The sequence below is a fragment of the Danio rerio genome, chromosome 6 (genome assembly GCF_049306965.1).
Source record: "Danio rerio strain Tuebingen ecotype United States chromosome 6, GRCz12tu, whole genome shotgun sequence".
In the NCBI taxonomy this organism is placed as follows: domain Eukaryota; kingdom Metazoa; phylum Chordata; class Actinopteri; order Cypriniformes; family Danionidae; genus Danio; species Danio rerio.
The window spans coordinates 9,598,127-9,614,704 of NC_133181.1; the positions used below are offsets into that span (position 1 = coordinate 9,598,127).

A 16,578-nucleotide genomic window follows, 5' to 3' on the forward strand; every position below is an offset into this window, starting at 1 on the left:
ACAGATACAGGGACACTGGAGTGTTTTAAAGCTTTGATTCATCAGCGGATCACTCAAATGTCAGCTTATAGACCAGGGGTGTCTATAGACAAACCAGCTGATCGACGTGACTTTAAAACGTTCCAGTGTCCGTGTATTGCCGAAAGGCAAGAAGTACTAACAAAGCAACTGTTTGTGCTCAGAGAATTTAAGTGCTGTAGACTTATGGGGGAGGAGTGTTGTTTTTTTTTAGAGAGAGAGAGTGTCTCTACATGTGGTTTGTCAAGCCCACTCACCTGTGTGAAGCACACTTCAAAAATGCACAATGTTTTTTTTACTAAGATATGGAGCGATTGTAAGAAAGTGTCTGTTGCAAATGTGCAAAACTGGTGTAAGTGTTGATTAAAGTGTCAGAGAGATGAAAAAGTGTGTTTTTTACATGTGGTTTGTCAAACCCACTCACCTGTGTCAGGCACACTGAAAATTAATAATGTTTTAGGGTTGTTGTGAGGAAGTTTAATGAACTTCAGAGCAGAGATGAACTGTGCTGTGTTTCTAACAGAGCAACTGGCCAGACTCTGAATATTCCTACGAGCTCTTCTCTGTCATCATACATAAAGGAGGCTGTTATGGTGGTCATTATCATGTCTACATTAAAGACATTGATCAACTTGGCCACTGGGAGGCACCGGTTGGTTTTCTCATCTTTTTTTTCTTGTTGCAGTGTATGTTTTGTTCAATATGAAAAAAATACAAGTAATTTTTGATTTTTTTACTTAGGAGGAAGAGAAGAATGTGAAGATGAAAGTTAAGACTCAGAAGCAAGAGAACAAAACTGAGGAAAGAAAGACTGAGAGTGAGAATTCTCTAGAAACAGAGGATCCACTTTCTGTTCTTACTGGCATTTTGGCTCAGGTATGTTGTTACACGACTCAGTAAGTCTGTTTGAAATACTATTAAATATGAACATTTGTTACCCTCAAGTGGTTGCAAACCTTTTTCCTGTTGAACACAAACGACAACGTTTTGAAGAATGTTGCACATAGTAGAAAAAATACTATGGAACAGTCATAATTTCAGAATTATTTATGCATTCGGTTTGAAATGTATGTTGAGCAAATCAATTTTGTATACTGATTGTCTGTTGCTTTTTTATTTTTAGGAGGAGTCAAAATGTGTGCTTGTAGACCAGCTGGGCCAAAAACTACTGAATAAAATCGGCACGCCATGGAGCAAAAAATATAAAAAACAGTATGGCTCCATCAGCAAGGTTGGGTTTATGAACTTATGTTTTTTTTTATACTATAGTGACAGACACTAATACACTAACACTCAAAAGGTGAATTATTGGGTTAATAAAGTTTTTTGTTTGTTTAAATAATTATTAAATTCGATTAAGTGACAGTAATATTTCAAAATATTTGGATTTTAAATAAATGCTGTTGAACTGTTTTCATCAATGCAGAACAGCTGTTGTCAACTTTCCTAAATATACAAAGGAATTGCTATTATTTATTAAGCTATATATTATATACATTATATATAATATTATATATATATAATATATAAGAACAACTGAATCAAGTACAGATTTTTTATGTGAATATAAATAGATAATTATAAAAAAAGTTATCATTATCATCAGATAAAGATGAAGGAAACTACTTTTTTTAAATAAGGAACAGTTGATTGGGGTTATATATACCCCAAGATTATGAGTTTATTTTACTTTTTATTTTTAAAATTTTATTAATATGTGCAATGATGTTGTCGGCTTTATATTTACTTTATAGTTTATATTTGCAACAATTAAATGAGAAGGAAATATTTCAATGTATCACATATGGATGAATATAATGGTAATAAATAATGTCCTAGTTCATAGCCTGTTTTCATGTTCATGGTACCGGCGTACATTTGATCTATTATTAAATACAACTATAATGCGATCTAAAAAAACATATTTGACCGTTTTGTCATTTTCCAGTTTCTCCAGAGCCACCCTGAAGTGTTTATGCTGATCTCTAATGGAACCCGTGTAGCTCTGAAAGCTGGTGTACCAACAGAAGCCAGTCCACCAGAACTAGTCAACTCCACAGCAGCGGACAGCTGCCCAGAGAACACAGAGCCGGAAACAGCCACAGCAGGAGAAAATGAAGATCCTGATCAATGTCACTGGTTTGACCTGAATGACTCCACTGTGACAGCCATTACAGTGAAGGACATCGAGAAGCAGTTTCAGGGGAAAGAGAGCGCCTACATGCTCTTTTACAGGAAGACAACTCTGAAAAGACCTCCAGAGGGTATGTTGTGTGTGTCTGTTGTGCAGTGTTTTAAAAAAATTGCTAGCCACTGCCAGCAATGATTTTCACCAAAATTTAATGTCTCAGATTATTTTCTGCTAAAAATAATATATATATATATATATATATATATATATATATATATATATATATATATATATATATATATATATATATATATCACTGCGGACTGGTCAATGCTTGACAATTTTACCACGAACCGGGGGAGGGGGTGGGTATACGTAGATTGCTGGGCAACTATCAACCGTTTTCTTAGAGGATGACAAGCTGACAAAACATTGCTGCAACTCAGATACACATTTTATTTATGGAGAAAATTAAAAAGCACTGCAGTGTTTGTCTGGGATAATTAGTCTACCAAAATATGTTTATTCCATACAAAATATTAATCTGATCAGTTAGTTCTTGTCAAGTGACTTGTGATGCACTCGCAGCATTCTGAAGATGTTTTTAACTGTCAGCATCTGGAAGGCGCGAGTGTGTCGCACCACTCCCAATATGCACGCTCAAGCCGCACACCTCCATTAGAAATAACAAACTTGCACATATATAAATAACAAACAAACAAACAAACACGCAAAATGGCAACAGCCGCTGTCATTTGCGATCTCCAGCAGTTGATCTTCTTGCACAGACATGCTGGATTCACCTGATTTTATTGCCAAATGGGTTGTGGATCCATTCCTTGGCAGTTGGTGGGTCTTTCACTGCACCTTTTCCTCTTCGCAAAGAAACTTTCCAAAGACGTCTGTTTCTTACTCATTTTGCTAGCTTGTGGGATAAATTTTGGCGCTTAAATGACGAGATATAACTAAGAGAATAGTCATTTTTCAAAATAATAGATTCAGACAAAGATAATAAATAAAACAGAAATGATTTATTATTTCTTGTGTGGCCCGGTACCAATTGATCCCCAATTGGCCCAGGGGTTGGGGACCACTGGTATACAATACACACGCATACGTGTATGTGTGTGAATGCATAGAATCACCAAGAGGCAACACTCTAGTTCAATTTGGGAAATAGCCAGTAGATGGCGTGGCGGACATTTTGGAATGAAAACTCCAATAGAACAACAGCATATTATAAGTCTGTGAAATAAACTATTAAAAGTGCTGATGATTGTGATAGTAAGTGTTGTATTGTCATCTTTCAGGTTGTATCTCAGCTTTAAATAAATAAATAAAAAACAAAGCAGCTGCTTGGCATCGCAACAGCAAAAAGATCCAAAAGACAGCCGATCGCTTTCACTCCAAAATGGCAGATTTTGGGGCTGTTGCTGGGCGCTGCTGTTGAAATGGAATGTTCTATTGAGTGTTGCCTCTTGGTCATTCTAAGCCAGGGGTCACCAATCCTGGTCCTGGAGGGCCGGTGTCCCTGCAGGATTTAGCTCCATCTTGCCTCAACACACCTGCCTGGATGTATCAATTATACCTAGTAAGACCTTAATTAGCTTGTTCAGGTGTGTTTGATTAGGGTTGGAGCTCAAATCTGCAGGACACCAACCCTCCGGGAACAAGTTTGGTGACCACTGCTCTAAGCTCTTTGGTGGCGTTGCTTGCTGCAGAAGTTAGGACTTTCTCAACTTTTCAAGTGCCAGTGGAAGCGTCAGCCAATCAGATCGCTTTATGCAAATACTCCAGCTCAGACAGTAGCCGATTGCTGACTAATTTCATTGGCTAATGCTGCTATAAAGATTGCATCAGCCTCAACTTCAGACATGCTCTCTGTTAAGCGTTGATGCCGAACTCATCAACAACGTCAACTCGTATATTCGCAAATAAAGAACTAGAGATGCATAGACTAACATCGGACAATTTTTCGCATGACCAGTCTAACTAGTGATTCTGCTGCATTCCAGTTATTATTATTAGTTAATATTAGTCAGCTTAACTACCGTTTTCAGGGTTTTTACTCTTTATCTAAAATACAGAGTGAAGGATGGTAATTACTTTACTTACTTTTAGAGTTTAGGAAATAAGATTTGAAATAAGATTTTGAATCCCTGTCTGTTTTGTGACACGCCCTCTGTTAAGCGTTGATGCCAAACTCATCAACGACGTCAACTCGTATATTCGCAAATAAAGAACTGTAGATACCAGGGACAACATCGGACAATTTTTCGCATGACCAGTCTAACTAGTGATTCTGCTGCATTCCAGTTATTATTATTAGTTATTATTAGTCAGCTTAACAACCGTTTTCAGGGTTTTTACTCTTTATCTAAAATACAGAGTGAACGATGGTAATTACTTTACTTACTTTTAGAGTTTAGGAAATAAGATTTAAATCCCTCTCTGTTTTGTGTTGTGCAAATGCATTTGTTTTACTGATGAATCCTAAATGGGGATTTTTCAAAATACCTTTTTTTTTTGTTTGTTTGTTTGGTTTTTTTTTTTGTTTGTTTGTTTGTTTGTTTATCAGCTATTGGAAACCCTGCATACAAAGTGCCGCCCCATCTTTTGGAGATGGTGGAAGAGGAGAATGCAGGCCTTCAGCACAAAAGGTGGCTTCATATGCACTTATGCAATCACATTATTAGCATTTTGGGTGTTTTAATAAACGTGAAAATAATTTTTCTCTTTTAGGGCTGAGTTTGATGCCAGCAGCAACAGCATTGAAGTGCGGCTGCATTTGGCGCCTCATTACCACTGGCAAAACGGTGCCCTGCATCCTTCAGCTCCAGGTGAAGACTCCATTATCACAGTCACCTTTGACCGCAGAAAGACTGTGGGAGACCTGCGACTGGCCATCTATCAGGTGACATCACTCATCGGTTTTAGCTCTCATCTGCTTTCACAAGTTGGTCATTTGTAATGATAGTTGATTATACAGTAGAAGTCAAAATGATTCACCCTCCTGAGGGATTTGTTTGCTTTTTCAAATATTTCCCAAATGATGTTTAATAAAGCAAGGAATTTTTCACAGTATTTCCTATAATTTTTTTTCTTCTGGAGAAAGTCTTATTTGTTTTATTTCGGCTAGAATAAAAGCAGTTTTTATTTTTTTTAAAAACATTTTAAGGTAAAAATTTTAGCCCCCTTAAGCATTTTTTTCGATAGTCTACAGAACAATCACCATTATACAATGATTTGTCTTATTGTCATAACTTGCCTAATTAACCTAATTAAGTCTTTAAATGTCACTTTAAGCTAAATACTAGTATCTTGAAAAATATCTAGTAAAATATTATGTGCAGTCATCATGGATATCAGTTATTAGAGATAGTTATTAAAACTATTACGTTCAGAAATTTGTTGAAAAATTCTTTCCGTTAAAAAGAAATTGGGGAAAAAAAAATACAGAGTGGGGCTAATAATTCTGCTGGCTAATAATTCTGACTTCAACTGTGTTTGACTGAGCCAAATCCTTAATGTAAATGAATTCATCATTTAAATATGATCTGACTGAATATAGTGAGATTTCCTTGACTTTTTTGCTTTGGTTTGTAGATGCAGGATCTTTGGGAAGGAGACATGGCGTTGACTTTGGCTAAGAATGTGCCGGCTGGGTTACATTTGTATGATACTCTGACAGGTGAACACACCTCACCTATGCGCACATTGGCAGTAGCGTATTTTGTAAAGCACACTGTAATGTTTCAGGAGTGACAATAACATTTTTATGCAGGAGAGAATGTACGGCATTATTTCAATGACAAATCTCTTTGCTGGCATGCTGATTTTCTCTATTTGTCCACAAACCTTCTCGCGCACGCTCTAAAGTTTCCGCTGCTCATGTGCAAAACTTTTTGAGTGCTCTTAAATAAACACTGCCCAAGTGCGAATTGTCTGCTCTGAATTGTCAGGACCAGCGGCCGGCCTTTTTCGTCCTGCCAAATACCTTGGGTCAAAGAGGGCCAGTCAGGGCAGAGTGGAAAGAAAGGCGGAGTTTGAACAAGTCTGATAAAGATGGCATGCCGCCATTACACTAGTTTTCCGATCGCACAGGAGTACATGCGCCAATAAATAAATAAATAAGGGAAAGAAAGACATATAGCTGGTCAGTTTAAAATAGGCCATTCCATAAAACACCTTTTAGGATAGGGGTCTTTTTGCTTATGATCGCCCTTATGTTTCCTTTTTAAATGTAAGGGTGCTGCATAAAATAATAAAGTAGTTTTAATTTTATAAGCAATATTTCTTTGATGCATCCTCGATGTTTCAATATCGCATAATAGTCTTTACACCATATTAAAGACACAGCAGCCAGTAACAGTTGTCGGGAGTTATTGTCAAGTTTAAACTGTGTGTTTGTGCATGAAACATGCGCATTTAAGTGTGTGTGTGTGTGTGTGTGTGTGTGTGTGTGTGTGTGTGTGTGTGTGTGTGTGTGTGTGTGTGTGTGTGTGTGTGTGTGTGTGTGTGTGTGTGTGAGAGAGAGAGAGAGAGAGAGAGAGAGAGAGAGAGAGAGAGAGAGAGAGACCATTCGAAAGAGTGCTCGTTTGACAGCTCTGTTGATGCCTCAAGTGTCTGGGTTTTTTTCTTTCTTTATTTTGGAGATAATACAAAATATAAATACAACAGAAAGACAAACAATGTAGGCAAATCTAGATAAAATAGCCTAAGCTTTATTGAAATAATTTTAAAAAATTACAAATATCGGATATCATATAATCACATTAAATAAATAAACCAATATAAAACAAATAAAAGCTATAACAATTTAGGTATATACAATACAAATAAATTAAACCGTTTCAAGCCATTTCAAACTTTCATTTTAAAAAGGCCTGTCTGAAAATTGACATTTTTATGAATGGAAAACACAAAAGTAATGGTTTACTGAATCTTTGCTTTCTAGTTTACTGTAAAGAGTAGTTGACCTGATTAAAGATTCCGAATTATAATTGATGTGTTTTGTATTGTTTCAGATGACCAGATGTCTTTGTATAGCGCAGGAGTGCGTAACGGTTCTGATCTCTTTGTGTGGAATGGAAGAGAGGTGGGTCATATGGATTTTTTAAACGATTTTTTTTGGAACATGTTTATTTAAGGTTATCAAATTGATTATACAATGTGTTTAAAGACATAGTCAAAGGCAAGTTTTACAAAAAAATGTGCAATGGGTTGTAGAAATTATAGTTATCCTTAAAAATAAGCCAACAGAAGGGAAAAAAAGGGAAACATCATATTATCTATAAGTACTAATATTGGTGACCAATTAGTCGTATAGTCTCTGGAAAGGCACATAAAACTAAATACAGTTGAAGTCAGAATCATTAGCCCCCCTGAATTATTAGCGCCCCTGTTTATTTTTCCCCAATTTCTGTTTAATGGAGGGAAGATTGTTTCAGCACATTTCTAAGCATAATAGTTTTAAAAACTTATTTCTAATCACTGATTTATTTTATCTTTGCCATGATGACAGTAGATAATATTTTATATTTTTCCAGCTTGTAGTAGTTGAACAAAAAGCTATTTAGTTTCTTTTGACAATATACACTAGCAGTGGAATTTACTGCAATGTGACGGGGCTTGATCATAATCACGGGGCTTGATCATAATCAAGGGGCTTGATCAAAGGTTGATGATATTCTCTTCCAAAAAAAAAGAAGAGTATCTTTTTCAACAAAAAAAAATGATCACAGTTACAGCCAGCATCCCACAAAAAGCACTTCGAGCCTCATTTTGTGCATATCAAATCGCAAAATCCAAAAAAACCACACACCATATATTTTTGACTGCTTTGAGTGGATACATTTTTTTTACCCATTTTTCCATATTAAAATATTATGGTTAGTCTTCAGATTGAATTACTTGCCTAGGTGGGTCCCGGAATAAAAAAGTTTGGGAATCCCTGTCCTACGGTATTGAAATTCTGTATGGTACACGAGTCTGTCTGTTAGATTAAAATCAAACTTGATGAACCAGAATAAAATCTGCTCAAAAATAGTAGGAAGGCCTACTTTAAAAAATTTCAAGTTACAAGAACCACACAAGTCATGTGTTAATTTATGTATTTACACCATTAAAGTCTAACTGTTGATTTAAAGTCCCAAGTTTTAATAAAGTAAACTTAGTTTTGTATTTGTATTTCATGTTCTGAGTCAGGACAATAACCAGCCTTGAAATTGGCACTCCATTGGTTAAAAAAAAAGAAAAAAGAAACTAAAGTGCCAAAATGATGATACTCTCTCTCTCTCTCTCTCTCTCTCTCTCTCTCTCTCTCTCTCTCTCTCTCTCTCTCTCTCTCTCTCTCTCTCTCTTCTCTTTCTTTCTTTCTTTCTCTCTCTCTTTCTTTCAGGTCAGTGGTGTGGTGGTGCAAACCGGTGTGGAGTGGGAGCCTGTTCTGCTGACTGTGCTTCGACCGTCTGTAGAGGAGCTGGGCTGTAGTGAGGTTTCAGACACTGATGGATCTGGACTGGTGCGTTTCATGAAGGGTTTTGCTGGTGGAGCTACTTTAGGCACAGTGCTCGAGGCTTTAGGGCCCCAGGATGCCCTTCTGTGTCAGGAGCAGAGCCGTCCAGGGGCCAGTGGAGGCGGAGCTAGCGGATGGAGGGTTTTCCCACCTCAGGACATGCAGAGGACGCTGAGAGAGCTGTTTCTGAAGGACGGAGACGCTCTACTGCTGTTACAGCCAGAGGAGCTGGACAGCAGGTGAGAGAATATTTGATGACTTAAACAAAACATTAATTGCTTTACTTTTAGCTATTTAAGTAATTCTTGGTGGTACAGTGGGTAGCACTCTCGCCTCATAGCAAGAAGATTGCTGGTTCGAGCCCTTGCTAGGTCAGTAGGCATTTCTGTGTGAAAGTTGCATGTTCTCCCCGTGTTCGCATGAGTTTTCTCCGGTTTTCCCCAGTCCAAAGACATGCGCTATAGGTGAATTGGGTAAGCTAAAATTGTCTGTAGTGTATCTGGGTATGTCCTTGTCCTCCAGGTTAGGGGTTGAGCATTGGGCTAATGACCCACCTCGTAAAAATTAGATGTTACGAAACGCCAACATGGTGCGGCTAAATATCAACTTCGATATTAACGGCTAAGGGAGTAAGTAATGCTTGATTTATCAAAAATTCTGTCATCAGTTACTCACTTTGTTATACTAAACTAGGGAATTTGCACATGCCCAATGAACATGAATGCTTGTATCATGCTTTTTAGGCTGTATAGGGTGGACGGAGAGATCTCAAATACAATTAAAACACTAGTCTGGACAAAGGAGGGTTTTTATTTTAATATGCCATTTTAAAAACAAAGCAAACTAGTGTAAACGGCACCTTAGTTTACTGTGAGAAAATTTAGGAGGAGGAGCACTAACCCTGCCCTCTATTCTGTTTTCCATTTGAGTATAAAATACAACGTAACACTGAAGAAAAAAAGGCAGAATTAAAATGTCATGTTTTTTTTTTCACAGTATCTTCAGCCTCAGTGGGGATGTAGTTACAGTGACGACACCTTCAGACTGCCGCTGGTTGCAAGTGGAGTTTTGCCCACAGAGTGGATTGAAGGAGGAACAGGAGGAGGAGGAAGAGGAGCAGGGGAAGAAGAGGAGTAAAGTCTCAGCTTCAGGGAACATGGTGGGATTGAAAACAAGTGTATAAAGAGTATATTAGTATCACTGATGGACTAATTTAGTATTTCAAACTATTTTTTATTATTATTTTCAATAAAAATTTTACTTTATTTTAATAATCTTGTTTCATTTTTGTTATTATTTTGCTTTTGTTTTATTGTCATTTTAGTACATTAGTTTTCTTCAGTTTATTACCTCTATTTTTTATTCCATTCATTCGTTTATTCATTAATTTTCTTGTCGGCCTAGTCCCTTTGTTAAACTGGGGTCGCCACAGCGAATTGAACATATGTTTTACGCAGCAGATGCCCTTCCAGCTGCAACCCATCTCTGGGAAACATCCATTCACACTCATACACTACAGTTAAAGTCAGAAATATTAGCCCCCTTTTAAATTTTTTTATTCTTTTTTTTAAATATTTGCGAAATGATGTTTAACAGAGCAAGGAAATTTTCACAGTATGCCTAATAATATTTTTTCTTTTGGAGAAAGTCTCATTTGTTTTATTTCGGTTAGAATAAAAGCAGGTTTTAATTTTTTAAAACACCATTTTAGGGACAAAATTATTAGCCCCTTTAAGCTGTATTTTTTCTTGATAGTCTACAGAACAAATCATCGTTATACAATAACTTGCCTAATTACCCTAACCTGCCTAGTTAACCTAATTAACCTAGTTAAGCATTTAAATGTCACTGTTTAGAAGTGTCTTGAAAAATATCTAGTTAAATATTATTTACTGTCATCATGAAAAAGACAAAAATGAATCGGTTATTAAAGATGAGTTATTAAAACTATTATGTTTAGAAATGTGTTAAAAGAAATCTTCTCTCCATTAAACAGAAATTGGGGGAAAAAAATAAACAAGCGGTCTAATAATTCAGGGGGGTTAATAATTCTGACTTCAACTGTATGTACAATTTAGTGTACCCAATTCTTTTTATTCCATCTTTATTTTAATTTTTAGATATCAAAATCATTCTGTGTTACACAGATGTTGTACATTTGTACTGATTTTGCTGTGTGTGTGTGTTTGTGCGTTTGTGTCTCTCTTTTTTTTTTTTAAGCTGCTGGCAGTGGTAAAGCAAAAAGCTATTGAGGAACTTTGCCTTCAGGATGAACTTGGTGGTAATCAAACTTAATAATATTTCCCAACAATATCTATTCATATTCAATAATGCCTATTAACGAGGAAGGTACTCCAGTATCTATGACATATAATATTATTATTTTTCTCATTCCTAAATAACATGAAGAGCACTGTGGCCGATGGCTAATATTTAGCTGATACAGATATGATGTGGTGTTTAATTTATCGAAGGAAAATAACAAATAAATAAAAAGTAAATTTAAAATATAAATAAACAATATAAATGCATTTTTTTAATATTTGAAAAATACAGTATTTGCCATTGTTAGCAATAATATAAAACTAAACTATATCATATATTTTTATGCACCGTTTTCCAAATTTGTCTTATGATGGAAGTGTTGTCAAAAAGCTTCTAGCAATAATATGCCAAAGAGAAAAAAAACAAAACTGTAAACAGACTCACCATTTACTTACTCTAAATTGGTTCCAAACCTTTATTAGTTTATCTTTTTTGTTGTTGAACTCAGAAGAAGATATTTTGAATAATGTTGGAAGCTGATAACAATTGACATCCATAGAAAGAAAACTAATTCTATGGAATTCAACGGCTACCAGTTTTCAACATTCCTCAAATGATCTTCTTTTATGTTCTGCAGAAGAAGAAAAAATGTGAACAGGTATGTAGCAAGTGGAGGGAGGGGAAAGGATGATAGAATTAAAATTTTAAGTAATAAAAATAAAAATGAAAAGCGTATATCAGCTGATTGCTTATCCTGTCTTTAATTGTCTTGTTAGGGGTCGAGTGCTGTCTGAGGCAAATGGATCGAACTGGAAAACTTTTACCTCCAGGTACTTTTCAATAAACAATCATAAGCATCACTGCTAATGTGTAAGTTGTAAGTGATTAACTAGTTTGTGTGTGTTTTAGTGCATGAGCATCTGAGTGTTCGGGATGCTGGGATCAGGTTGATGACCTCACTCTACCTGTGCCCTGGACCAGTGCCAACAGCAACACAGGTGTGAACATGCATTCAGAATTTTGACACTCAAATTTCTCTGCTGTTAAAATGAAAACCCCACTCAGTGTTTGTTCTCCACAATCCCTCTTACAGTAAATCACATTCTGCTGGCTTTTAATGACCACAGAACGCTTTTTTAATAAAATTAACTCTTTATGAAATTAAGCCTGGTTGTCTTTCAATTTTCCAGATTTTAAAGACCGTAAATACTTGTAATGGTCTATTAATAATTAATAAATAACTGTGTTTGGTCCATAGGATAGTACACCTCTAGTAAATCTTGGTAAATTAACCTCTTCTCTAAAGTCTTGGGTGAAAAATCATCTTTGACAGTCTGATATTTGCTAATAAGATCTATTCAGTGGTCAAATCCTGTTTTTTTTTTTCAGATTTGACTTTTAGCGAAAGTAAAACACATTTTCAGAGTTCCCACGCTTTCACGAACAGCAGATTCAAGGACTTTTTAAAGCACCATTCATTTTAAATCAAGCATCTCTGCAATTCATACTACAGCATATCTAGCTCCATGAAAGTCCTTGATGTACATAACATTTCACTTACACTTAAAAATTTACATTAAACATTTTTTGTTTTATGGCATGTTCAAATTTCCATTTAAGTCATGTTTAAAGAACTTTAATCAAATTTGCTAAATTCAACTCTGTTGATATTCAAATGCGCTTTCAGAAATATAGGTAAATGTGCATTATTTGCCAGTGTTATTGTACAAGATTTAAATAAAAGATTTTAAACTTTTATCTCAGTTTTGTCATTCTGTTTTTGACAACTAAATTCAACTGTTGAAATAAAACCATAAATTTCAAGGACCTGTGTTTATTTTGAAGTACTTGAATCCATATGTCTGAAATGCAAGTACTTTCAAGAAGTTTGGAAACCCTGTATTTGGCTATTTATTTAATTTTTTTTAATCAGGGGTGCAAACTTTTGGAGAAAGTTGCCATGTACACCTTAAAATAGGTCATTTATGTAAATCGTGCAGATCTGTCATATTTTTTTTTTTTTTTTTGGAGAATGTATAATTGTATAGACTTGTTTTGTATTGTCTTTGTGATTTTATTTATTTATTTATTTTTTAATTGTTCTGCACATTGGTAAATTCTTGATTGTATTTAATAGTGCTATATTATTAAAGTTGACATCTCTTTAAGCTTACTTACACATTTTAAGGGGAGAGTTCATGCAAAAAGGAACATTTCCTCACCATTTACCTACACTCAAATCGTTTTAAACTTGTATGACTTTCTTGTGTTGAACACAAAACAAGATATGCTGAAGAATGTTGGAAAAAAGAAGAAACTGACATCTGTAGTTGGATCAAAAAATACTATGGAAGTCAATGGCTGTTGTTTTCCAACATCCTTCAGCATATCTTCCTTTGTGTAGCTGCAGCAGAACAGATGCAAAGTCAAACAGCTGTGGAACAAGTAGTAAATTCAGTAGATAATCCCTTTAATGTGCCTTCTGACTTTTCTCCATGCAGTTGTTCTTGTACTTCAGTGTTGGTCTAGTGCCCTCTGTAGGCCAGGAGCTGGAGATCATTGTAGAGGAGTCTCTAACCGTCAAAGAGGTAAGCTCTCTGGTCATTTAGGAGAAATTGTACAGCTAATATTAAAGTAAGATGTTAAAAGTTGTGAGTTCTGTTGTTCCAGTGCCTTAAGAAGATGTTGGAGATGACTAGACTGGAAGGTAATATTATAAAATGCTTGATTTTAATGGCACATTTAACTTTGCAGTCTCAGATTTATTCATAAAATGTGTTTCTTTCTAAAGGTGAATCGTGGCACTTGAGGAGAGTAGACTGGTGTGAGGAGATTGGAGAACCACTTATGGATGAGGTGAGAGATTGTAATATAATACAATAGTAAATAGTGTACAGGATGAGTTTACTGTTATACACTGGACATCAGTAGTTTGTAATAATTAAGTCAGTGTCTTTTGAAGTCTCTTCTCACTACACCTGAGAAAGTGTAATATTGTGAAATTGGGCTTCACGATATTGGAAAAAAAAATAACATTGTGATATTTTGTTTGTTTGCATTATGAATACAATATCAAAAGATGATGTATTAACTCTATTTGGAAAGATTTATTGATTTCAGGATTATTTTGTAAAATAACTTCTGCAAAGAAATACAGTAAACAAATTACAAGTACCGCTGAAAACAATTGAATAAAGATATAAATGAAATTTTTAATAACATTGAAAATAAATAAAATAGCACTGTAGAGTTTTATTGTTTAAATAAATACAATTAGTCTTTGTTAACACTTTGAACTTAATAACTTAGTTTAAATTCACATGAAACCTTGCACCGCATTTATAAAACACATCCAAATGAAAGTCTTTCACTCTATTAGGGTTAAACTTTTGTGATCATCTAACAATCGCATGTTCTTTGCTGTGGTGGCTTGATATTATAACTTGACATTGCAGATCCTGCGATTTGATTTGTGTGGATATACACATTGCGATATCAATGCTGAAATGAATTATTGTGCAGCCCTATTGTGAAGTATTATTACTATTAACACTCTGTTTCTATGTATATATCTGTATATTCAAATGTAAATGTAGTTTTTTATTGTCATGGCAAAGCAGAATTTTCTGCAGCCATTAGTTCAGTCTTCAGTGTCACATGATCCTTCAGAAATTATATATTTTAGTATCAATTAACTCTAATTTGTGCTGCATTGTTGATCGTTTTTAGTATCCTTAATGTTGGAAGCAGTTTTTATAGCTTAAAATCTTTGTGGATTTTATTTTATTTTTTGGATGAATAAAAATTTCAAAGTAGTAATCTTTTAAAATAATAATATTTTGCAACATTATAAATCTCGCAATACTGTCACTTTAATGTAATGGATCGCTGTTTATTAATTTTGTGTATTTGTGTGTGTGTTTAATAAAGGTCCTATTTACCCTAACATTTATAATAATAAAAATCTTGTTTGAGCATCAAATCAGATTATTAAAATGATGTCTGAAGGATTATTTGATCCTGAAAAATCACAGGAGTAAATTGCTGTGTATAAATATGTTGAAATAAATAGCAATTGCAAAAATATTTAACAAAATGAACAAATGGATGCTTTTTAATGCTATTTTACTCTATGCACAATACAATCACACACACAAAAAAAATTCTCAACACTTATCTTCTATCTTTTATTAATTTCCGAAAGATTTACAAAAATGACTCTTGTCTACTTATTTTCCCCTAGAATGCATCTCTAAAGGAGGCAAAAGTCATTTATGGGGACACACTGGTGCTGATTGAGGGCCGTCTGCCTCCGAAGGTGCATTTGCAGTTCAGAAAGTTTTCATTTAAGATGAAAAGAAACTTTTCAAAGCCCTTTCTCTATTATCTAAACTTCAGGGTTTCCTCAAGCTGTCTGTGAGGATGTACATGGACATGATCGACAGCTGTCCAGAGCTGAATCACTCTAAGCCTCAAAACGCTGAGGGACTCGCCACAGGTTTGACTTTTTGCTCATTTTTCTGTACATCAACTGAGATTATTGTTGTTTCTGTCAGTGGGCTGAAAGATTTTGGGCATTTGAGAGAGTTTGTGCTTTTTTATGTTTGTGTTCTGCGTTTTCAGAGTGCTCCGGATCAGAGATGAGATTCATGGGTTATGTGGAGATATCAGAGGAGGCTTCACTTGATGACTTTAAAACTCAGGTTGGCATTGCTAATCACAGCATTATTAATAGGGTTGTGTATCCCTGTCACAATAATCACTATAACAGCGTTTCGCACAACACATGGACATAGCATTTTTGGTGATGCAATATATACCAAAATATATGATATTATATATGATTTCTGAAGGATTATGTGACAAGGACTAGATGAATGTCTCTATTTCTCTGTGCATGCGTGTGTGTGGTTTTAAATTACATTACTGTTTTTTTTTGTGACATTTTTGACATCAGTTTGAGACTTTTAATAGCAGAAGACAAATGATCTGTAATGAAATATAAAGACTGCAATTAAAATGCAGCATATCAAATCAGAATAACATATGACATAACAGTTTAAACACAGCAAATCCCACAATCCTAAGAGAACATGGATGTGTTTCTGGTAGGTGATGACTCTGCCAGCTCTTCAGGATGTGTGTGTGCCCAGTCCCGCGTTTATGCGTGTGTGGCTGCTGGAGGGCAAGAAACTGGCCAGGATACTCAGAGGAAACCAGATGACACTCAGGTTTATACCTTTACATTTTCTTCTGTTTTGCATGAGTCTGTTGTTTCATTAAACGGTACAGTTTCTGGGATAAAAGGTTAACATTACCTTTACCCTTTAATTTAACCTTAAGGTGTAAACACAGGATATATTAAATCCTTGCTAAAGTTTCACATTCTTCATGTTTTTTTATTTTATTAACTATTTATGATATGCATAGTATGTGTTAATTTGATATGTTTAGTATTTTAAACCAAGATTGGTAAATTGCTGAAAATATTTTATTGAAATTGTCATATGCATGATCAAATTGAATTGTTTTATCTACGAACATAGCCATTAACAAATTTACATCACCTTTTACTCACCCTTCACTTTCAGATATATCCTGAATTCACCTTTTTTACTATAAAGCTATAAATAAAATTGTCACTTCTCAA

At 35.0% G+C, this 16,578-nt stretch overlaps 1 protein-coding gene across 1 annotated transcript in view; it reads left to right on the forward strand.

Moving 5' to 3' along the window:
- usp40 (ubiquitin specific peptidase 40) overlaps positions 1–16,578 on the forward strand; it is a 33,343-nt gene that overhangs the window by 8,857 nt on the left and 7,908 nt on the right. Inside the window, exons 7-26 of the mRNA XM_001921318.9 lie at positions 542–670; positions 760–894; positions 1,142–1,249; positions 1,967–2,282; positions 4,728–4,809; positions 4,892–5,063; positions 5,756–5,840; positions 7,177–7,247; positions 8,550–8,902; positions 9,660–9,822; positions 10,884–10,944; positions 11,705–11,758; positions 11,838–11,926; positions 13,430–13,516; positions 13,599–13,635; positions 13,720–13,784; positions 15,172–15,246; positions 15,327–15,426; positions 15,552–15,631; positions 16,041–16,159. Coding sequence (XP_001921353.3) covers positions 542–670; positions 760–894; positions 1,142–1,249; positions 1,967–2,282; positions 4,728–4,809; positions 4,892–5,063; positions 5,756–5,840; positions 7,177–7,247; positions 8,550–8,902; positions 9,660–9,822; positions 10,884–10,944; positions 11,705–11,758; positions 11,838–11,926; positions 13,430–13,516; positions 13,599–13,635; positions 13,720–13,784; positions 15,172–15,246; positions 15,327–15,426; positions 15,552–15,631; positions 16,041–16,159 — 2,381 coding nt within the window. The remainder of the gene's footprint in view (positions 1–541; positions 671–759; positions 895–1,141; positions 1,250–1,966; positions 2,283–4,727; positions 4,810–4,891; positions 5,064–5,755; positions 5,841–7,176; positions 7,248–8,549; positions 8,903–9,659; positions 9,823–10,883; positions 10,945–11,704; positions 11,759–11,837; positions 11,927–13,429; positions 13,517–13,598; positions 13,636–13,719; positions 13,785–15,171; positions 15,247–15,326; positions 15,427–15,551; positions 15,632–16,040; positions 16,160–16,578) is intronic.